At 39.7% G+C, this 23,544-nt stretch overlaps 1 protein-coding gene across 1 annotated transcript in view; it reads right to left on the bottom strand.

Annotated features, from left to right (window-relative positions):
- Nucleotides 1-1,021: 1,021 nt before the first annotated feature.
- The window catches only part of SNX4 (sorting nexin 4), a 35,752-nt gene continuing 13,229 nt past the window's right edge, over nucleotides 1,022-23,544 (bottom strand). Inside the window, exons 5-14 of the mRNA XM_063341754.1 lie at nucleotides 22,867-22,914; nucleotides 19,066-19,121; nucleotides 14,450-14,522; nucleotides 12,881-12,942; nucleotides 11,302-11,367; nucleotides 7,114-7,203; nucleotides 5,768-5,867; nucleotides 4,817-4,962; nucleotides 3,321-3,435; nucleotides 1,022-2,993 (exon numbers count right to left, since the gene is read on the bottom strand). Coding sequence (XP_063197824.1) covers nucleotides 2,946-2,993; nucleotides 3,321-3,435; nucleotides 4,817-4,962; nucleotides 5,768-5,867; nucleotides 7,114-7,203; nucleotides 11,302-11,367; nucleotides 12,881-12,942; nucleotides 14,450-14,522; nucleotides 19,066-19,121; nucleotides 22,867-22,914 — 804 coding nt within the window. The 3' untranslated portion in view covers nucleotides 1,022-2,945. The remainder of the gene's footprint in view (nucleotides 2,994-3,320; nucleotides 3,436-4,816; nucleotides 4,963-5,767; nucleotides 5,868-7,113; nucleotides 7,204-11,301; nucleotides 11,368-12,880; nucleotides 12,943-14,449; nucleotides 14,523-19,065; nucleotides 19,122-22,866; nucleotides 22,915-23,544) is intronic.

Genomic DNA, 23,544 nt, shown 5'->3' with positions numbered 1-23,544 from the left:
ACACAGCCGCTAGGTTAACTCTGGCTGACATGCCAGGTACTGAAATAATAAGACATTTTAAAAAAAATAAAGAGAATTAATAAAAAGACTTTATCTTTCCATTTCAGCTGGCTCCCTTCCCCTAGCTCCATTTCAGGTGCAGACAACAGTAGCAACTAAATGTACTGACAAGTCAAGGTCCTGGCAGTAGTGGCGGTGGTCAGGGACAGCATGAACAGCGATAATCCACCCAGCAAAGCTGCCTGGGACAGAAGCGACAGCTCCATCAGCAACTCAGATGATGCGTGTAGGTAAACTCTTTCATATACAAGCAATTTTTTTTTGAGATTAAGTTAAAATTGTCTACCTACCTGCTATTATTCTCAAGGCCTTCCACTCATTTTTGGTGTTTACTGCATAATTGGAAGGAAGCTCGTTGAGGCAAAGTGGATTGAGTTACCGAAGTTAAATCCGCACTGTAACTGGAAAAACACAGTCTTCACAAGTATGCGTTTGTCATGTGGACTCTATTAACCACACAGAAACAGCCATTAACCAGATGATTTCTCCTTGAAAAGTTAGCTAAAAAGGGGGAGAAACCTTCACTGTTTGTTAAGATCCACAAGTACACAGACCGCACGCAATACTTTTTTTGCAAAGACACAAGAGAAAGTTATCGCAGATTATCCTTAACCCACCTTTCACCCCGTGCCTGTCAAAAACACAAACCCTTTTCAAACGCATCCATCCCTTACCTCAATGAAGACACGTATGAAATTCAGACAGCAAGTTCTGTTTGGGCAAAAACAGAGCAGGGATCAAAGCTGGCTTGTAAGAAGCATCTAAGTTTGGCCTTAACACTATGTTCTTCACCCAAAAGGCAAATAAGCCAGTTGTGGGCAATTTACTGAAATTTTAAACCCAAGTTTGGAGGCCATTTGAGAGCTAAGATGGACAAGAAATTACTTCAAGAAATTAAACAGCAGTTGCCAGAATGGGGAAGACACCATTTTTTACAAAAAAAATAACCACATAACAAAAATATCAAAGAGCAATTTTATTTAGCTTATTTGGCACAAAACTTACAAGAACCGTTTTGTTCCCTTCTTAAAGTTAGTACAACTAGCAAGGAAAAAAAGGCATACTAATAACATTTAATAAGCTGTACAGCAAGTGAAATGTGGAAAGAGGCACCAGAAAGATCTACCAAAAATCAAAGTGCATGAAAAATACCTACTCTGAGCGCCTCACGGGATTGTATTAAGGCACCACTCCTTTAGAAGGTTTACTGAATACATCAAGTGTGCAACTTCTCGGTTTGGAATGTAAGAGTCCTTCAGCCTGTATGGGAACTGGATACCGCAACCTCTGAACGGAACAACACTTCTCCTTGTAAATGTTATATGGAGAGACCTCTTTCTGCCCAACATCATCTCTCAGCCAGGAGCGTCACTGTCACACGCTTCGAAAAAGCCAACAAAGGTTATCAGAGTGACCAGCATTTCACTTCAGAGTTTCAAACTGTAGCGTACACCAGGCCTACAAATTCTTTACAATGGTTTTATAGAAAAGAAATGCTGCAGAGACAAAAGTAACATGGGACATATCTGTAACTACGTTATTGATAATTTATCAAAGGAACTTTTAAGGACTTCCTGGAGTATCTCTTAAAAACAAAAAAAAAAAAAAAAAAATCAAGATCTGAGTAGTGTTATAATCCGTAACAATTAAATACACTTTTCAACAGAATATTACAAAGCTTCCTTCAGGACTAGCAATCAAGTCTGACAAATTCCACAAGACTTCAGGAACTTTAAGTATGTAGAAAAATCCCAATATTAGACAGTGGTAAGTGTTTTTCATAATTGGAAACATTTAATGCAAGTACCTGTAACTGCAAATCATGTCATACTGGTGTGTATATATATACACACACATATATATACACACGCTGAAAGAGACACATACACCGAAACATCATTACAAGAGCCAAACAGACACCTTGGTTCGTTGTGGATTCTGCACATCACTGCTCTTAAAGTACTACAGAAGTTGCACCAGGTTTTTTATTTCAGCGTCTTCATTAAGAACTATTCTTTTTAAGAAGCAAACCGCTTCAGTTACAAGAAGAGATACCACAGGCCAGATTCACACCTAGTGTAAACAGGTTCCAAACAACCAAACAGAAGTTGCATCCACTTCTTACCAGCTTTGACTTTGGTTTTGCTGCTCAGCTGGATCACCAGTCTCCTTTACTTGCAGGAAGAAGTTTGATAAGAAATCAATGCCCATATCAAAACTTAAGTGGGAACCAGTAAATGCAGAATATCGGATCAAGCCATTGTACACCACCTCTACTGTAGAGAGTTTCAAACATCTCAGGAGCTTGAGACCGCTTAACCTGAACCCTGGAAAAGCACAGTTCTCTATGGACATGCAAAGGCATTTAAACATGAACCCTAGGCGTTACAATATTTCATTTTTTTGTCCTCTTATGGTGTAGACCTCAAGAACACAACTGTATGTCCCGTTATAAAACCAAAGCACCCTTGAGCATTACAAATTCTAAACAGCAAGGGCTGAAAAGAAGGGCATCTGGAAGTGATCTACACATTACAGAGCACGGTGTTTCACAAGTCTCAGAACAGTTCAGTTCATACTTTCTGGGATAACTTTCCCTATACCTTTGCCCCAATACGGAGCTGTAGTTTTCAGTAACTCTTTTACCCCTGAATTATTTGCTACCACATATAAAACACGCCACAGAAGTGGCAGTCAGGGCTAAACATTTAATAACATGTCCTTTTTGTCCTTTATTAACAATTACAATCAGCAGAAAGAAAAACTATTCACTCAACTCATTTATTTCATGATTTATATGTAAGTCATGTAGCAACTTAACATTGGTGTTATACATTTGTGCTTCCGTTCTCTGGCACTTGGAGGAGGAATTCATTTCCAGATAATCACATCTTGCTGAAGCATTCCTTTGCATTTGTCCAAACTTGAATTCCCTTTAAAAAAAAAAAAAGTTAAAAGTCAATAGGTGGAAGCATACTTTGTTTGCAAAGCCCATCAGCAGACTTTCTTCCACAGAAGACTCTACGAAAGAGTCCCACAGAACTTCACATGAGAATGAGGCAGAGACCACACTGGAACTGGACCACACTGCCTATTATATACCAACATTAACACGTGACAGAGTGGGACAGAGTATGTGGGAGGTTTTACGCTAGTGACTTCCAACCTTCTGTGACCGCAACGTTCCTCGTTACTGCAAGTTTGCATCTGATCCCCTGCTGATACGATGTATACACTAGCCTGGCTTTCCACAAACGTACCTTTTTGCACATGCTAATCTGCATAACAGCGTAGCTTATAAGTGCCTCCTTCAAATCGTGATTCTTTTGTTCTTTAAACCGTTCAATGTCAGCCCAGGCACTTTTCACAAAGTCTCTGGAATTAAAAGCAGTATTTCTGTTAGTAAGTGTTTCACACGTTCCATCCTCCTTCCTCCCTCTGAAGCCTCAGCAGAGAAGCTACGTATGACAAAGCGTTCCATCTTTCAGTCAGTAAACCAAGTTCTGTAGTTATTACGCATCTCACCGTGTCCTCATTTTATAATTGGCACTACTACCTAGTTCTCCATCTTCTTGATGTTTTAACCTAGAGGATCAGTTTCACAGGATGTATTGGGTTGTTTGCTTTGGGGTATTTTTTCCCAGTAAGCATCACTGCCATAGAACCAGCATAATTCAGAATATACTTTTCTCCTCAGATTCTGTTGGGGTAACTAAGTATCTTTATGCTAACGTTCAGCACACAACATCGCACATTTCTTCGTCAGTTGTCAAGTCAAAATCTTGGTCTTTCCAATGTGAAAACTCACTTGCCATCGGGATTTGAGACACACAAGTGCCTCAAACATATACAATGCAAGTTTGACTTAGACAATTAACTTCAGGAACTCATTTTGCTGGTATGGTGATGTGTCTTCAGGTCTCCTTAACTAAAATGGAGGTAGATTTCTGTAATTCATAGCTTTCATTTGTGCTGGACTATACATACAAGGCAAGTATTCATTTGGAAATTCCTTCCAGAGCTACAAAAGCAGATCTCCAGTACTTCTGTCAAAATGATTAAGAAATTGCATTTGCTGAGCGTCTTGTTGTTTTGAACTATTCATGAACTAGTCTTATCTTTCCAGCTCTAATCCTAACCTATCAGGAGATACCACGTTTGCCCCTTTTGTTATACGATGAACGTGTTCTGACACAATTGCATTGCTTTAGGAATGTTAGTTCCTATTTTTCATGTTTGCATTCCTGAAGAAAATTTCATTAGAGCACCAAGAAGCAGTTACTCAAACACAACTCACCAGAACCTCTAATCTATTTCAAACAGGAGTCAGTTGTCCCCCATATGAGAAGTTGCAGAATATGAGCTCAGGACCCATACACATAAACCAAACTACATACTATATTTGAAGCAAATCAGCTTTTGAGTCTTAGGCTATTCAGCTGCAGACCTAAAAGCCCACCTGCTAAACATATTACTAGCTGAACATAAAAGCATGCAAGCCTGCCATTAGAGTGGGCTCAGTAACTGGGAAAGTCATCAGGTTTTACATAAGCCATACACTCAGACCAGAAGCTAACTGCATGTACTGTACTTTATTTCACAACTTGCAGCTGACAGGAGCTTTTATAGACAGCTCATAAACACCAAGAATATATTAAAAACACTTATAAAATGCAAACACCTTCAAGAGCATCCAGTCAAGGACTTTTGCTAAGACAAGCCCTGTGTTTTCTTTGAAAAAGTCAAGCCCATTTACCTGCCCTCCAGATTTTTAGACTTAAGTTGTTCTTCTCCTTCCTGTATCTGCTCTTCTAGAACTTTTATCTTGGCTTCCCTCTGCTCAGGAGTTTCCTGCCCAAAGAGCTTGCTGGTCATCCCTTTCAGGGAGAATGTTCTCACAGTCTACAAAAAACAAAGACACTCTAGGTTTGGGATTCTTGAGCACAGCCACAAGTCATTATGTGATTTTTACCAGCATTTGGGATTATTATTATTATTATTCAGTTATTTTTGGCTTTAACTTCCATTTTATTAATGTCCCATTGATAAGTAGCTATAGAAGGTATGGTGGCTCATGTTAGACTGAGCAAAGCGGAGGGGAAGTAATTTTATGTTCAAGCTCTTAAGGCTGGTCTGTGGATTGGACCATACGCCAGCCATTCCACTGACACGGGTAACCTTTCAGAGCAATTTTCTTACTGAAGTAGGAAAGAACCTAGGTCTTTTGTCCTCCATGAGAAAGAAAAGCCATAAAGTAATTGCATATAGAGCATCAATAGATCCAACAGGAATATTAGGAAATCTGAACACTTTTTTCAAAGTTACCACTTTAAGATAATGTTTTAAGTAACATTATCTTCCATATAAAAGGGACTAGCCACACATCAGTAACGTCCACCTTTCAAAAGGCAGAGGAAGCCTTTCAGAATTTTGATCTTTAGGACAAAGTTGTTTGTGTTATTCTGCTCACGTTGTATTTCCTGCAACCCTTTACTTGCTCAATATTCAATAAAAGAAGTTTGGTACAAACAATTTATATCACCAAGAATCAAGTTACTTTAAGCCTCAGATACCTACAGCTCATATGATATCACTTCTCATAAGCAGCAGCCAGCATGTTAGTGCCATTTAAATGTCATTTTAAGTAACTTGGCTCAATAAATAAATAAATAAGAGGCATCTTGGAAAAGAAAGTGGAAAGACTCACTCCTGTTGCCAGCTCCTCACACTGCTGTTTCTTAGATGTTAGGTCCTGTGCAGCCATTTCCAAGTCATATTGCATTAGTTCGTGTTTCCTACAAACTGCCCTGAAAAGCAAGCAATGAAAGATCCGTCACGTAATACTTTGTTTTGCTATGTTCACCTCCATTTAAACTTTACAAATGGCACCATGCTTTTTTTTTTTGACAGGCAGCACATTCAGTTATTTATCTAGCTTGAATTCAGCTGCCTTATCACAGAATGCATAACTCTGCAAATGGTGTAGTTAAGCAAGCTTGGATCAAAGAATAAAGAAAATTCTTATTACAAGCAGCATTCTGCTCCTCTTTTTCAGACTCATTCTGAGACACTCAGCAACACGAGCCCTACCACCTACTTAAGGACACCACTGTGAAATAGTTTTATTTAAAAAAAATCACAACTATGACAAAAGGTACCTGGAGATGGTATCTGTCACAGCAGCAGCGTATCAGTCAAAATTCTTCATTTTATTTTTTAAGCAATGAAACAAGAAACTGTGTTCCTAGATTCATATAGAGCCTTTCATCTGGAAAAGAGGCAAGTTTCCTCTGACCACCTGCAGTAAGTCCCAGTCCTGTGTGGGCTGATGATGCTACATCCGTACTCCACTGCCGGATACACAATCATCTCCCAGGAGAGGCTACTAGTGCTCTGGGTTCCCACACAGCCGCCCTCACACTCGCCAACCCAATTCTCTACAGCACTACCAAACCTCTCCAAGAGGTTCAGAGCCAGCCCATGGAGAGCAAAATAGCTTTAGGCACAATCTTAAGCATAAAGCAATTTGCTTCTGTATCCACGCTTGTAAGGGAGGACTGCCCTATGAAGGCTAGCGTAACAAACAACAAACACACACAAAAAAAAAGTAATCAGTATTTAGATGCACAACACTGTACATCAGATGAAAGTTATATAGGGCACTTTGAAACTTCCTGGAATCTGTAATGGCTGTAGCAGCTCTGTTGGCTTATCTCATTTGAAAGCTGAAGCTTTCAGCACATTGGGACACTATTATACCAAAAGCCAAGGAAACACAGTAACCAGAGGAATAAAAAGCATTAATCTTCCACAGTATGCAGTTTAACGTTTCTGTCATTTCATATTGATCAGCTCAGCTCTAATTTTTATTGCCATCCACATGGCAATCAAAAATGAATAAGCAAAGTAAGAAGTAAGAACATGGAAATCCCACAACATTGAAATTTCCACTTCTCGGAGGACGGAAGAGGATACCAAACTAAATTCAGCATCAACACAATGCTAGACAAACGGACTATAGCTTCCATTTGAGCTATACTCTTCTGTACATACCGTAGTGCTTCTGCATAGAAGAGATATTCTTTCAGCTGATCTGCATAATGTTCCTCCTCTTCCAGTATGTCATCAATAGAAGCAGCATATCTGGTGGAAAACAGCCATGCTTAAATATAAAGTTCCTTCATTTAACCTTTAAGGACTACACATACAGTAACGAAGGAGGACACCTGTTTGACAGAAACACCAATCACAAAGTAAAACAGTGAAAGGCACTTCCAGAAGGGGTTTTTCCTTTGTTTTTAATTAAACTCTGCATCAGCTAATATAAACGCTCCTACAGGCCTGTTTCTTTGGTTGCTACTACAATTAATCTTTTGACATGTACAAGATCTAACATAAGTTTCCTGCTGAAGATGAGGCAGTTTTTATTACAGGAAAGGACAAAAAAAAAAACCACAGAGACATGGCACAGAAGAAATCCTGCAAGGCTTAAAGCATTAAAGCATAGGAATGTGAATATCATACCCTCTGAAAGCAAAGAGGCCCTATTTAAAAGGCTGCTTTTATTGTTCGTTATTCAGCCCGAGTACAACAGAACTCGCAGTGGTGCTCTGAACACCATGACATCAAGTCCTTCAGCTCCTTGAAAGCGTGTTGCTTTGTCCGCTCTGGAAGTCAGGCATATCAATGCAGAGCAACAAGAAGTTTAAACCTGCCTTTTAGGGAGAAATGTGAAGTACAACGGCTTGGACCAACTCTGCAGCTCTTGCATTCAGCAAGATTTTTGTCATTTAGTCTGATAACTCCTAAAAACGTCAAAAAAGCACTTTCTTTTTCTAGTTTATACCGCTTAAATCTCACAGTATTTAATAGGTTCTCACTAACCTATGGACACACTTGCAAGGACAGGCCTAGAGCAAAGAGGTAACTGCACATCTTGCTTGGCACAGTGACAGAACTAGGAAGCCACTTCAGCCAGCAATACAGGGTGTGTGCCACCAGAGATAAACAGAATGAATGAGATCCCATCACAAACGCTCTCGAATGATCACAAATCTATTCTGCCATCTCAGTCTGGATTCTCACATACGTGGCAATCCCTTGAACAGCTGCGGGCTCTCTGAAGCAAGCATATGTCCATGCTTGTCTAGTGACCAGCACAATGCAACCCAAATGTTAACGACAGCACCTCTTGGCTTTAAAGTTTTTGCAAAGTCTGAGGTTTTTTTTCCTTTCTTCCTGTGCCTCTCCAGTAACTGGCTCTATGGAAGAAGAGGCAGAGTATCAAGCTGAAAGGGACCTGGTAATGTTGACTTGGGAAGGAACAAGAAATCCCTCCTGCAAGCTCTAAAAGAAACAACAACCCTGGGAATATAATGGAGACGCTCCTTCTGAAAAATTATCATCATCCTCAGGGCTGCGCAGCAGGGCATGCAAACTAAGGCTCTTCAAAGAGGGAGCAGCTACTTGCAGAATAACTGGAAGAATGTGGAGCCTGAGGAAAAGCTGTAGACATGCCCATCTGTTCAAGTATGGATTTTGTAAGTTTGCAAGCAAGAGGAGTTGTTTTGATGCTCTGCAAAATCAAAGACATGGCACACCCAGGAGAAGCCCTACCAAGGCTATTGGTGATAAATAAGCATAACATATGAAGGGACCAGCAAGAGCAGATCAGTTTAAGTAGAAGGGATAAAAGAACAGGCAGAACAAGAATTCACATTATGAATCAAAGTAAGGAAGAAGTCCAAACTGTTGAAAACTATACTTGTTCTGAAAAAATCCTGCAGCCACACAGGTCATAAGTGGCTTACCCTCTCTATTTTTAAGTTCTGAAGTGCATTAATTTTAGTATAGTGGTTAGATTTCTCAGGGCAGCAGATGGACTACATTTCAGTTTCAAGTAAGTTCTAAGTTTAGAGCGCTGCTCGAGCTCATCTGTGGCAGAACAACTCTCCAAAAAACCAAACAAAAACCCATCTTACATAAACAGGGTTTTTATAATGACACTTAACTTTGATTTGAAAAAAAAAACCAAAAAGTAGTAAGACAAGCTGACTTCTGACTGCTTAAGCTGAAGTTTAAATACTAGTTAGTCCTAAACAGGTAGGCAGAACAGGGAAAAATCTTAAAGAGAAACACTCCAGTAAAGGTATCTACTGTGTTCCCACTTTTCATGGGAATCATCAACTAAACCCCTGTTTTAATTTAGACTGCTTCCACCTGTAATGACAGTCTAGTTGATACAGAGATAAAGGATCACTCATTTATAGCATGAAGGACAGAAGTCAAAGGTCTGGCATTTTTTTTTTTCCTTTCATCTTTTAAATGGCAGAATTACAGCCATTCACTCGAGCTTTCTCAGCATACTCTCTTGTTTTCTATCACTTTAGCAAGCCCCACCCGGTTATACAACACACACCCAGAGGTGCTTTGGGATGTCTTCTCCAAATATTAAGCAGTTTTAGATCTTACTAAACAATAACAGCTCAAAAGTTTAAATAAACTTCTAGTAAAGACAACAGCATATGGGGTAGATAGAGAATAATTAAATTACCTTTGAAGTTTAACATCTATATCAGGCAACCTTCTTGAAGTTGCTTTCTGTTGCAATAAACTCTTGTCTAATGTTATGGGAATGGTAACTGGACTGGTAAATTATACTTCCAAGAGATCATAGATATGATCCTTACCGGTAGGAGACCACATGGGTCACTGAATGAGTTCCTGAATTTCACAGCTGCTGCTTCTTGCTTGATTGTCACTAAGAGATGATTGTTGTACCAGAGCGGCAGAGCAGAAGAGATGACAGACAATGAAAGCTACCTCAGACTTCAAGCGGTGATTAAATTTACCCAGAAACTCACTGCCATTACTCCAGATCTTTAATGTTTCTGTCTGTGACGCAGTCAGGGTTAAACATCTCAGATGTGTGGAGAGTGCTCAAGCCTCCCAACTGAGAAATGAGACCCATTTCTTTTAGTTGGTTACATATTTCTAGATGTTTGACATCTTAGCACGGTGTATCTGAACTAAAGAAAACCTACTTGTGCATCCTTAACTCCTCTGTATTATACCATATTTTCATAATCTCTTCAATTTCTGCATACTGTAGTAGGTGCTTAACGTTGCATTCCACCTCTACTTCAATTATTTTCTTCTGAAAGCAGAATGCATTCTCCATTCCTTTATTCTCACCAGAGCCCTCTGCCTAAAAAAATATTACAGCGTTTTCGGGTGCAAGCCACCATCTTAGCCAAAAGAGAGAAGCATGAGTAGATTATTCAGAGGCATTCAAATTCTTAAAGAACTGATAAAACCAGAATTATTCTGAAAAAGCCAAAGGCAGAGCGTGGCACAGCTCTTCAAACCCTTCTGCTTGACAAGGCATAACACCACTTACAACCAGGCAGTGGTATACATGCAAATCTGCACTGTAAACTAAAACTGATTACTTCTGCACAAATTACACTTTATCAGTAAAACTACTGTATGAAGAAGTATCGAACAGCTTCCACCTCTTACTGGAGTTGTTACTTTTCTGTACTGTGCGATTACAGAAGAAGAATCAGAGCAATGAGAAATTATACTGTTACACCTACTATATATGACAACCTGAAAAGCAGAAAGCATGAACCTAGAATACCACTTTTGCGAGCACTCTGAAGTGCTAGGCTCTTATTTTGAAGACTGCGTTTTGTATACTCTGCCAACTGACTCCAAAGATGCGAAGAGGGAGGATTCTCTACTTTATTACATCCAGTCAGTATTTGTTTCAAGAATCCATTAGAGTTTTGGTGCTGATTAATTAAATTTCTTAGCTTTCTGTAATTAAGTCCAAATCTGTGTACCATCTACTGCATGGTACAAAATGCTGCTATCAAAACCAAATGGATCTCATCAGGTCTGCAGTACATTAAAGTTGTACTCCACCAGTTTCTGGCATAGTAGCTTAAAAGAAAAACTGGAAGAATTCCAAACACTTCTACAATTTCAAAATAATAATAAAAAAAGAAACCCCTCTGGTTCTCCTGAGACCTTTTGAGCTACTTAATACAGTACATGGATGCTAAAATTGTGCCTGCATCCAAGTCACAGAAACGCTGTATACCTAAAAACAATGCACCCCCAACTGCCTCGGTACTCTACTCGTACGTACTTTGGGGTTGAGGGAAAAAGAGAGGAAAGAGGGAGAGTTCTACATCTGGCTTACATCAAACTATCAGATATTCAGTCAGTACTTACACATCCATGTGGTGGCCAGCACTCTGCAACCCATCCCCCATCTCCTTTTCTATTGCACTCCACTCACTGTAGGAAAAACAAACGAGAAACAACATCACACATGAAGGGTAAGGGAAGTTAATAAGCTGCATCCTGTATAGTTTCTTTCCAGGTGACACCTGAATAGAAACTGCCTCAAAGTTAGACTTGGCCAAACTTTTCTTCCTCTAAGCAGTGACACTGACAATGTGGCAAGGCGATTTATGGCACTCTGTTAAACAATTGTCCCTGCCACTAAACTCATCCTCACAAATACGCTTAGTTTGAGATTGGTTTTGAACAGAAAGTCTTGTTTAAATAGCTAAAAACTCAATTAAAAAAAAAAGAAGATAATATTAAAAGAAATTGCGGGGGGGGGGGGGGGGGGGGGGCGAGGGGAGGAAGGGAGGCAATTTTCTAAAAGAGAATTTGGTCTAACATGCTCATCAAGAGGAAGCTAAGCTTTCCAGACTTGCAACACATCAGATAGAAGCCTCTGATTCCAAAACCCAGAAGGTGGGATACGACATTTGCAAGCATTTTACTGCTCCTGAAAGTGTTTGCTGTATGTTGTTTTCTGTTTTCATAACAGACTGCTGTTTAGTTCTATTCATTAAAAAAAAATATCAACTTACAACCACCTCATTACTGCAACTACCTACTCACATTAGGGAGTTCATTTAGATAAAGAAGGAAACAGACCATCAATAAAGATAGCAAGAGACTTGTTCTGGACATCCAAGTATGTACACTGCGATTTTAATTGTATTCTCAGCTTTGCAAAACCTTATGAGATTTCTTAGTTACAAGAACTACATCCACAGCTCTTTTTACAAGAAAAAAGGAGGGGGTCCCCTTATATTTCACTTAATTTATGTCTAATGCATCTATTCTGTCCTTCGCTTTTTCATAAACATTCCACTCTGCTGATGTTGACATTTGTTTGTCTTGTGTTATTACAGAACTACACCTAATTTCACTTTAAAACCCCCAATGAGAAAGACATCTGCAATCCATTAACCCAGAGAATTAAATTTAGCACTTGAACAGTGTGTAGAAGCAGGAGGTTTCCCTTAACCAGAAGTTTAGATTCTTTAATTCTCCAGTGAGATGGAGAACTTGAGCATGCAATTCACTCATATAAATCAAAAACCGATTGGCAAATTCACTTAGAGGTACTAAAATTGGATAGATATAGTTGTTGATTTTTAACCCTTACGAGGGCCGAGAAGCTTTTCAGGGACAACTGCATGAAAATAGGTAGTAAGTTAGTTTCTGAAGAAAGAGAACGCCAACGCAACAACAAAAGGTGTGGAACACAAAACAAAAAGCTAAAGTCCTCCACTTGAGACTAAGCTCAGCAGATCCAGGGATCACTATATCCAACACAGAAACCTCATTAGAACTGCAATATGAAGTTTTTCAAAGCAGACATTTATACATTCAGGATACACTTGTTAAAAACATAAGAACACAACCAACAAATTCCCTATTCTCTCCAGATATATACACACACACCTCTCTTTCTATGTGCATATTTAAAAAATGAATGAGCTCTTACCTGAATACTCTTCCGTAGTTGCCATGGACTTTATAGACACCATATAGCCGGTCTGCTACCCTCTAAAATATTATTTAGAGTCAATTTTTGGTCATCAAGTGCAATTGCTTTGTGAAAACCCCTACACAAACTTCAAGATAAAGCCTTAATGTTTTTATACAGGTAAACAAGATCAGGCCTAAATCTAATCTAAGCCACTACCAAAGGAAAAATCAACACCATTAAGTCTTTGAAGGCTGAAGTCACAGTCAAAGCTGTATTGAAAAGTAACATTTCAATTATTTCTTTGGAAGTGCCCGTGTATAGGATATGCCTACGGAGGCCACAAATAATCAAGGACCTTTATTTTTTCATAACCAGGTATAAGGCATAGCCTCCTTTACCTGAATAATGCCAAGTTTATATACACACTTGCTTATTTAACATAAAGATGGCAAGACAGAAGTCCATCCTGTCATCAAGACTGTAGGGAAAGCTTTAGCAAAATTTGAACGAGTGACTTGATTTTTTTTTGTTTTTTTTCCATCCAGCTCAGTGAAACAAAGGGAAGGAAGTGAGCTATCTCTGGCAGAACTTATTGCTCAAGCCAGATATGTCATCTCAGCTGCTTGGAGAGTCAGTACCTGCTGCAGCCAGCACTACAGTGCTGGCAACAACCTCAGAAGATCACATAATGCCTTGTAGTTGTGATGTACCAATGACTGAGATTGAAGTTCAGTAAGAATTACCGTTACCGGTCTGCCCAAGCAGTAAAAAGGAAATGCAAGCAAATTGCCCAACAGATCTCATGTGTGTTTGCCCAGAGAAACAGGCACTGTCAGTGGAACACCAGTGATTAATCCTCTCAAGAACCTCAGCTCAACAGAGCAATCAATTACTGTCCTCTCTGCAGCACAGTTTCCATCAAAAAGTAAATCCCTGTTGAACATACTAAAAAGCAGTATCATGCTCCTCATTATGGAAATTGTAATTTCCTATTTCCTTTTTTTGACTTTTTAGGAAAAAAAAATCTTCCATTCTCAACCCATAGGGTATCTTGATGCATGACATAATTAGAAAGAACATTATTCATTACAGATGGAAGAACAAGCCAAAAAAAAAAAAAGAAAGTGTGCTGGGAAACATAAACGATTCATAGTACAAGCTCTGGAAAACAAAGTATTATATGTCTGACCAGAAAACAGTGTTTTGGGGCCCTTCCCAGCCCAGACATTCAGCAAAAGCAACTCGTCTGCTGAGTAGAGAGAAGCAGACATCTCGACCCTCTTTAAAACACCTCCCCCTGATACGTGACCATCGGGGAAAGAGCAGATTAGCAACATGCATGTGCTTGCTCCTCCAATGATCACTAAACTCAACCACCACATTTAGAACTCTTCCCCACGCAAATCTGTACTAAGTCAGTGCCTCCCTCCTTGCCATCTCCCGCCCCACGCTCCACAGCCAGAGTCTCTCAGGCAAAATTGCCCTTATTCTAGAGCACATGCACCAGTTCTCTTGACTAAACAAGAAATACTGCCTTATAAATAAATTATACTATTTGTCACGACACACATGGGAAATACTTACAGCTCTGACTCGCAGAAGGTGTGATATGACAGACTGCAGTTCATCGCTATAGTGTTTTAGCTCAGTAAATCTCCTGGGAGCAGGAAACAGATAGTACATCATTAGCCATCATGAAAGCAAGCTTTCACAGAATGCAAGATAGAGCCACAAAGCTACAGCCAGCGGGACGGAGCCTGGATTATGTTGAGGTGGAATTAGCTGAAGACTCCTAAAGAAGTGACTGCAGAGTTTAATTTCTCTAAAGTGAACAACCTGACGCTTGCATAACTGTTATTTTTTTATTGATGTAAATGATGAAGGTTCAGAACAATGTAAGAGATCGTTTTCTATTAAATATAAGTAGTTAACTGAAATTACTACATCATTGTGTTGTGTTTTTTTGTTTGAAAATGGGATTTTTCAAGGCAAGCATGAGTGAATAGAAAAGCTTCAAGTAAGCACAAAGCCAAAATCTGCCAAAGTATACATACTACTTAATAAAAATGTGTTCACAATCCTGACCCGACAAAGATACTTTACTTTCAAGCTGCCATCCAGCCAGTTTTGAGTATAGCCTTTCGGAAGTTCAAGGAAGCATTCACAGTTACCATAATTCCTCCAAGCTAAGCCACATGGTAACTATAACTAGTTACAAATGAAACCCTACTGAGACCTGCACCTGCACAGGAGTCACACAAGGCTAAAAGCAATCAAGTCATTACAGCTTAGCGAGGTACCAGTCAGGTAACCCATTGCAGGTGACCATGTGCTGGCCTGCCACCACTGAAGGACACAGGCATTTCATCCGCTGCCCCAGTTAAGCCTTGGTGGTAGTTTAAATTGATTCACTTAGCTTACGCTAATGAGATGAACCAGTTGCCACAGCTTTGCTAGTGACAGGTAACAAATTAAGCCACAGCAAGAGCCACTTCTGTACACATAAACCCTCCCTACTACACACAAGTCTAACTCATGACCTACTTTGGTACACAAGAATGTGTTTCATCCAGATGGGAAGACAGAAACAGCTTTACCTAAATTACTAAACAACGACCTGAAAATAAACAAGCGCAGAAGAACACAACCGGAATTAAGGAACAGGAGACTAAGATTAGCCTTGCAGGTTGATGTTCAAGCATTAAAACCTTCACCCCTCCTCCCACCACAGGCACACAGTCAGGCTTTATTTCAGAATAGTTTATACCCAAGAGATCTTCCTGAAATGAGTCGGGTCACTCCTTTTGGGTGACCAAGTATGAAATTCCAGGGTTTTTCATTTAACACCTCTTCTTTCCCTGCCAGGAAGTCCTCCCCTAAAATATTCTCCTCCTCACATTCAGGAAGCAGGAGCTTTGTTACGATTTTTAATATTTTTTGATCTCCAAGGAGCATCTTTTACAAGATTATGACACACAGAGGGTTAAAATACATAAAAAGATTTAAAACCCAGTAGAGAAACTATATGGGAAAAATAAATATAGTCATTGATCTGCACAGTGGGGTTTAGAGAGCAATCTTTTCAGTTTACACTTTATAAAATATGCACCAGGGCTGCATGTCAGACAGCTGCAGACACGTACGGTGAAGATATTTGAAATAATTGAACTAAAAACAAAAGATTAAAAAGCATGCCTTCAGCTCAGGAAGACTCCCCTTTCCACTCCAGAAATTTATAAGGAAAAGTTTTATTTACCCAGTTTTGTGGCAAGAAAGCTTTTAGGAATGCCGTACTCCCTAAAGGCAAAAAGTCAGGAACCTAAAAGGAGTTCCAGTATCCCGGACTCCAGCAGTAATACATCTTCTCCCATGCCAACTCCTCCTCCATTAAAAAATAAGATACCAATTAAAAAATTACAACTTCATAACCAAGTTGTCTTCTTTTTATTGTCTCAGAATAGCATAAACCAAAGTGATGTTATTTTTTGCCCGATCGTCTGTGAAGGTTGAAAATTTTACAAATATGATTTTTCAGGAAAAAAACCCTATTTTCAAGGGACTGGTGGTGTTGCAGACCAAAGGTTTATTTCTCAAGTATTTGCTTAAGTTCTACTCATTGCTCATGTAAAAAAAATTACATAATAAAGTCATTTCCAAACTGACTGTGGTGAGGTACACAAAGGGATGTTTACTTTCCACTGCATCATAACAGTAGAAGTGTGAAACAAGACACAGTTTTGGCACTCGGTAACTGAGGCTTTTTTAACTAGTGCCTTTCACTCGGTTTTACTGGTTCTGCAACATTACCAACAGTCTAGATATTTAATTGAGCTATCAAGTAGAACTTCAGACAGAAATGACGAACAGATCAGGCCACGTTTCTGCAGGAACACCACCAGGTTTCTTCTCAGAAATATGTTTTATGGGAATGGCAAAGAAGAAAATTTCATTTGCAGTAGACAGCATTTCAATGTAAGTTATTTACTGTGTGCGTTTTGCTCAGCAGTGCTCCTCCCTACATCAGGGAGGGCAGTGCCGTTTTCCTGCTTTGTGAAGGAAGACATTACAAGAACAGAACTGTTCAAGAAAGCAGCAGCCAATTGTCCAACTACCCAGACAAGAAAAGGAGTTACTTTAAAAAAAAAAAATAATCCACCTTAGGAAAGGATTTAGTGTATTCTAAAGAAAACTTTCACCAAGAAAGGTATTGTTTTGACTAAAGGACAGAAAAAGAACAAGAGGATGAGTGCCATGAGGCCAAATTAGAGAGGTCTGCAGTAGATACAAATTCACCTCTGCATATCAGAATGTTTTTATCACCATAAAATTCCATCATTAAAGATATGAATTGCTTCCCACAGGACGAGGTTTAGTTTCCAGTCTATATTTGAACTCCTCGAGCAGTATCATTTCAGCTGTTTAAAGCTCCTCATGTCTTTAAGCTGAAGGCTACAGCTCCACAGCACCACAAGGCAATCTGGACTGGGAGTTGCAGCTATTCTTCACCCAAATCCTTCCTGATCCAGACACCTGAAAGCCTACACTCCACACAGCAGTCAGATCTTCTGTTTCGGCATGGTGAGCTTGCTGAACCCACTTTACCACCCAGTCACACAAGCACCACAGGTAAGGGTAGAGTGGTAAGGTGTCAGATTCCATTCAGCTCAAGTTTAAGTGGTCTAGGCTGAGCAAGGCACTATTCTTCCTGACAGCGCCACACATACTATACTAAAAGGCTCTCCCTGAATTAAAAAGAACAAAAAAAACAAGTTACGCTCATCAGTTATTTATTAAACAACTTGGATACAAGAGCTGAATTTGGAAGCTATGTAGCTGGCAGCATACAACAGAAAGCACATGCCATATCTCTTAAGTGCTGTGAAGTCTCTATTGAGTTAAATACTCAGGGACTGTTTTTGTTACAAGCGCCTCCTCACATTCTCCTTGCATTAACTCTTTTCCTGCTTTTTACCAAGCCACTTCTCACAACAGCTTTGCTTTCTGAAACACTGAGTTACCCCAAAAGGTAACAGTATATTCCTCATTTCAGCCTTAACCAGTCTTACCCACCTATGCCTATAGCGAGACACTGGCAAAGATTCCCTGCCACGAAAGCAGGAAAAGCGACCTCCTGCTAGACACAAAGATGATGGAGGATGAAGCATGCAAACAAGGGGCCAATTTCACCTGTAGCTACTGAGAGAACTGCTGTCTTTCAATCTCATGCATGAATGTTATCTTTTATACTAAACCCTAGCTAAAAGCTTCCTTGCTGCACAGAAGGCGTCAAAAGCAAACACGATAAAAAAAAAAAGGAGGGACAGCACCAATCCAATAGATAAGTCTATAAAGAGGTTCAGAAAAGTATGGACCCTCTAACGTCCTTAATACAATACCCACAGATGTCAGGGAAGTACTAAGGGAGCAAACAGAAAGCAGTCAGGCATATGGTCCGTCCCTAAACAGCATGTCCACTACTGGACAGCAAATGAACCCAGAAGGGCACTTTGTACAGGTCTCTATTGTTTATTGATGGCAAACAGCAACATCTCGACCCTACCGCTGCACAGTAATGTTCCTAACTACTGCAGATGTAGGAACTCTCATTTTACCCTTCTCACATCACCTAGGGTGTGATGAATCTCCCACTACATACCCTGACAATTCTGACCAGTTTTGGATCCAGCAGATTGCTCTACTGCATGTCCCAGAGCTTCCTGGACTGCAGAGCTGAACTGACCTCCGGATTTCCAAAGGCATCTGTGAAAATTGGCAGCTTGAAGAGAACTATGAACTGCAACACCAGGGTGCATGTATCCAGGATTGCACACCAGCAGATTTTTGGAAAGACCTACTATCAATCTGTATTCTGTTCACGCTTGGAAAGATTTCTTTGCAAACAAATATCAAGAGGTTCTTTTTCTGAGTCTTTTTTTGTCCCTTCCTTTTAATCTAGCTAAAAGGAAAGACTCATTTTGCATAAAATGATGGCGTTTTTCTGAATGTTTCCCGCTCCTAGAAACTGTATTTATCAAACCTTTTCACACTACCTCCTTACTGGGCTTCTGTTAAGATTTCAAGCACAGAAAGATAATTTTTCTTTTCTGAATTTATTCTAAGGAGACAGAATATTCTGTCTTCTGAAGTTACAGTTGTAACTGAAAAAGAGAAAGAGAGGGAGGAAGGATGTGGAATCTTACTTGTCTGGGTTTTTCACTCTGAATGTTGCATTAAGAGCTTTTAATCTGGAATCTGCCTGAAAAAAGGGGAAAGAAAGCTTTGTTAATTTAATGCAATTAAATTCCAGTGACAAAAAAAAAGTCTCAGCCTTCTGGCAGCACCATTAGAAAAAAAGCCTGCCTTCCTGGCATATTTAAACCTTCAAACATTGAATAAGTTGACACTAGCTGCTCTATATGTCAGATTTTTTTTAATAAAAAGTCAAAAAACTAAGCTATTTTTGTCAACTAGGATGCACACAGTATCCACTGAAATTAAGGTGCTATAATCCAAATCCCACAAAAATAGTGCCTTCTTAAAATGTTACACAAATCATGGAGTTAAGATACACAACCCTACATTCTTTCTAGATGAAGCAATTAGGTAACATAAGACCATATGGACAAACTATTTTATATTTTTCAAACCAAATAAAACCAGTGGTAGAGTGACCTCTATATGCTCTTTATTACTAGGAACAGTTCCCCAGTGAAATCAAAATCTTATATATAGTGTTCTCTTATGACTAGCTTCACAGAAAATATGTAATTTGTATATCAGAATAGGGCCATTTTTAATGCAGTGTTCTTTTCCCAAATAGAGCATATATAAAAGTCTACATAAGAAAGTTCAATACCTAACTAAAAAGGTAATTGGCTACTTTACTTTGAGATGTTGGTTACCAATGAGTGCAACAGCAATACGGAATCTCTCTAGGGAGTGTTTTCCAGTTTAATTGAACATTAAACTATGCAACGGGTATTTACTCCCAATAAGACACCAATACAGATGAGATATCCCAGCTTCAACCAAAGAGGTCCCACATCACCACAGCTTTTCATTTCTATATGGCATTTTACATACAGCTCACTCAGGGCTCATTTATGCTGTATGAAAACTCCAACTCAGGTAAAATGGCTGGAGTTTACTTTTCATCTAAACATCCCTCTTCTCATTGAAAGAACAATAAATAACACAATTTGTGAGGTGTATACATTTCCTTTAGTGCACTCTTAGCTAACGGATTGTGCCACAACTGCTAGCAGTTAAGTTACTTCAGCAGTACTTGTTAGTGCTGGTATACGACACGGGAATATTTTGTGCACTGTTACAGTCAACTCAGAGCTTGAAGAGCAATACTGAATTTGACAGTAAAAGGAAAACAGTGTTTTCCCAAACTGAGAATGGAGTCGTTCCTTTAGGGCCCCTTCAGTAACTTCTACAAACGAGACAGGTGCAGTTTGAGATTGTTCCACCTCCCACTATATTGGGGCGGAGGAGAAGACATCTGTATTTGAATGTCACTGCAAGTCCCTTTCACCGAGAACCACCTCCACATCAGGAGGACACTTAGGACAGCACCCAAGTAGAGGAAAAATCAGTTTCTTTCTTCAAACTAGGATGAGAGGTACTGATGGAAATCTTGGTAACTTTAGCTGTCCTTCTTCCAACCACTGACCAACCAATACAAAACATAGTCCACAAACCAACAGGTAAGTGAAGGAAACCTGCAAGGCCAAGACTGACTGATATTGGAAGAAAACAGGTTCATTGTCACCACTACACGCAATGCGCCTCTAAGAATATCTTGCGAAGGGAAGACAAAGGCAGCATGGGGAAGCACATCTAAGATAGCACAAGGAACACAAAACACTGCAGTAAGTCCAACTCCCAGCCCAGGCTTTATGTTTATTCAGAGTGCTCCACGGGCTTCTACAGCATTGGACCTCCACTGCTCTATCCCAACAAGTCATCACACAAGTCAGTTAGATTTCAGGTCATTCAGACGCACCTACACGTATCCCTCACACGTTCTCTCACAGCACAACCACCACCCAGGTATACTGACCTTAAATCAGAATCCTTCCCTCTAAGTAGCTATTTCACAAAATACTGCATTTCTGTTCAAACGGCAGGGACCAAAGCCATTCAAGTTTGTTGGGACAGCATGTACATTCAACAGGCTTATACTTGAAAAGGATCACTTCCTATTTTACAGTTACGGGGCAAGTTTTTGCCTATTGCTACAGACACATGTAGTGCTCTGAAGGACGAGTTCAGTAAGTACACAAGCACTGTCAGGCAGGAACCAAGATCCTGCCAATGCTCAACCCTCTAAGCAGGGTTATTTCCTTCTTGCCATTAACAGCACAGTAACTCCCACACACCACTTTCAAGCATTTGCATCACACAGAGTTATGCTGTTAGAAAAATGCCTGTCCAGTCTTAATTTAAGATTGATATGTACAAGCATTTCAGAGATGAACTCCCCATCAGATGGGGTACAGTCAAGGAGTTTTCAGACAGTTAATTCCTACTATGATCCTATAATCATTTAAGTAAACTAAAGGGAGAAGGGAATTTTCTTCTTCCTAAAGGAAGGGTTAAAATCCCAAACAACAAATCCCTTCAAGAACAAAATTAAGTGCTTGGGGTGGAAGGGAGGAAAGGCATGATTTAATGATACAGTTGGCAGAGTAAACAAAGTCTACAACATCATCATTCAACTATAACATGCTACGCTGCATTAAAGCCTAATTTAAAGTTTAGTTAGCCTGGTTCAAACCCTTCGGGACAAACGACACATCCTGCTTTAATGCATCAGCAGCAGAGACAGCAGCAGCATGTAAACCAGTGGTCTGATTCTAGTCTAAGACATGTAGTGACTAGAGATTTGTTCTCCAGAGCAGTGCTAAATAACCTCCAATCTTGAGGGATTTATACTTTAGATGTTGAACAAAGGAAGGATGCTTCTCCCCAGGCTTTTGCCAAAAGTTCTTTTTCTTTCCTAAGGAAACAGGAACTGTAAAAGTGAAACTATACACACAATCAAATTCAGAAGGGAAACAGGACTTGTTCATCTCTCATTTAATCGACAATATGGTTTCAGGTAGGCAAATATTCTCAGCATTCTGCTATGAGTTTTCTTTCATACACACACCACTGTGTGCACTCCTGAACATACTCTTCCAGTACAAACTTTCTGAACTCCTACAAGCGTAAACTGAAATGAAGATGCATTGACTAGGAGAGCACAGTTTGAAAGCTTTACATTTTTTGCATTATGAATACTAGCAAAAGACAAGCCCTACCATGATGGAGGATAATTATTGTCAACTTCAGTTACCAACTTAAATGTCAGTATCAAAGCCCCTTGGACATTGAGGATAAGAGCACCAGTGGTTTCCTTCAGCTCTCACTATTCAGAGTAATTCTTCATAATCCACCTAGTTTTCAGCTGTGATTTCACAAGAGTTGATCATGTTACAATGAAACAGAAGCTCAGTGTTCGTCCCCATATAGCAACTTTTCCAGGCACAGCCCAACAATCTGTATCAGCTTCTCACAGATTCTCCTCCTGTACAGACATGCAACCCTTGCTTTTTTTTTTTTTGACATCTCACACCTCTTACCAGGCTAAATCTGACACCCATCTTTAAAACAATACTAAACTAAACTGATGACATACAAAAGCACTGCTATGAACTCAAGTTCATTAGTTTTAAAGCTTATAAGGATCATAATTTTATACTACTAGCAGAATTACAAGGCTGAGCGTCAAACGTAGGCACATACTAACAAGCCTGCTAGAGAACTTAAGAACTGAAGTCCTACCTATTACGTGCTAAGAATGCCACAGTATTTTGTAGTTACAAGTATACATAAATCAAAGCCTTTAGTTCATTTTAACAGCAAACAGCCTTTCATAAATGGCCTAAAACACATTTGTTGGAGTATTTTTGTGTCACAGCAGTCACGAGACAAACAATTACAGTAATTACCTTTAACTGAAATCCAGTCTCATTCACCATTTCTTTCCATCCACCTTCCTAAAGATACAAGAAAAGAAGCTTCTGTTAGAGAGACTTAAGAGTGTCACAGCTTTTGCAGGTCCCTATATCCAAATCACATTAGAGCTGAAAGGAGAAGAGCTTCTCCAGTAAAGCTAGGTTCTGCGTCAGCTACCCTCCCTATTTCATTTCAAGAATGTGGATTAAGAATAACATGTCATTATGTTGTGCTTACAAACTAACCTCCCCAGGAAACTCTCTCCTCTTCACTATGTGTCAGTGTGCTCAATTACCTCTATCTATCAACTGGCAGCAGGAGCCACACAGCTTTGTTTAAGGAAGTATCCCAGCTCTTTAGAAAGAAGGGTAGCTATCTATTGCCTGTTAGATCATCAGCAGCTCCAAGGACCTGTGCAGCTTGAGGCAGGGTGCACACAGAGAACGTACAGGTGACAACTGACGGGATCAGTTTACAGTGCACACAGTCACCTTGCTCACGTGTAGTGGCTGGTTGTCCACTGCTTTCAATTCCCATACGCTGGTTCATCTACATACTGTACTGTGCTGCAATAAACATATCAGCTCAGTCCACTCCTTGGGATTCTCTGATCGAAGCACAGAACAGAGAAATGCCTAATATCTCCTGAAGTTGAAAACTGCAGAATGCGA

This window comes from Chroicocephalus ridibundus, chromosome 7 (genome assembly GCF_963924245.1).
Source record: "Chroicocephalus ridibundus chromosome 7, bChrRid1.1, whole genome shotgun sequence".
In the NCBI taxonomy this organism is placed as follows: Eukaryota; Metazoa; Chordata; class Aves; order Charadriiformes; family Laridae; genus Chroicocephalus; species Chroicocephalus ridibundus.
This window is presented reverse-complemented; position numbering and strand designations above follow the sequence as displayed.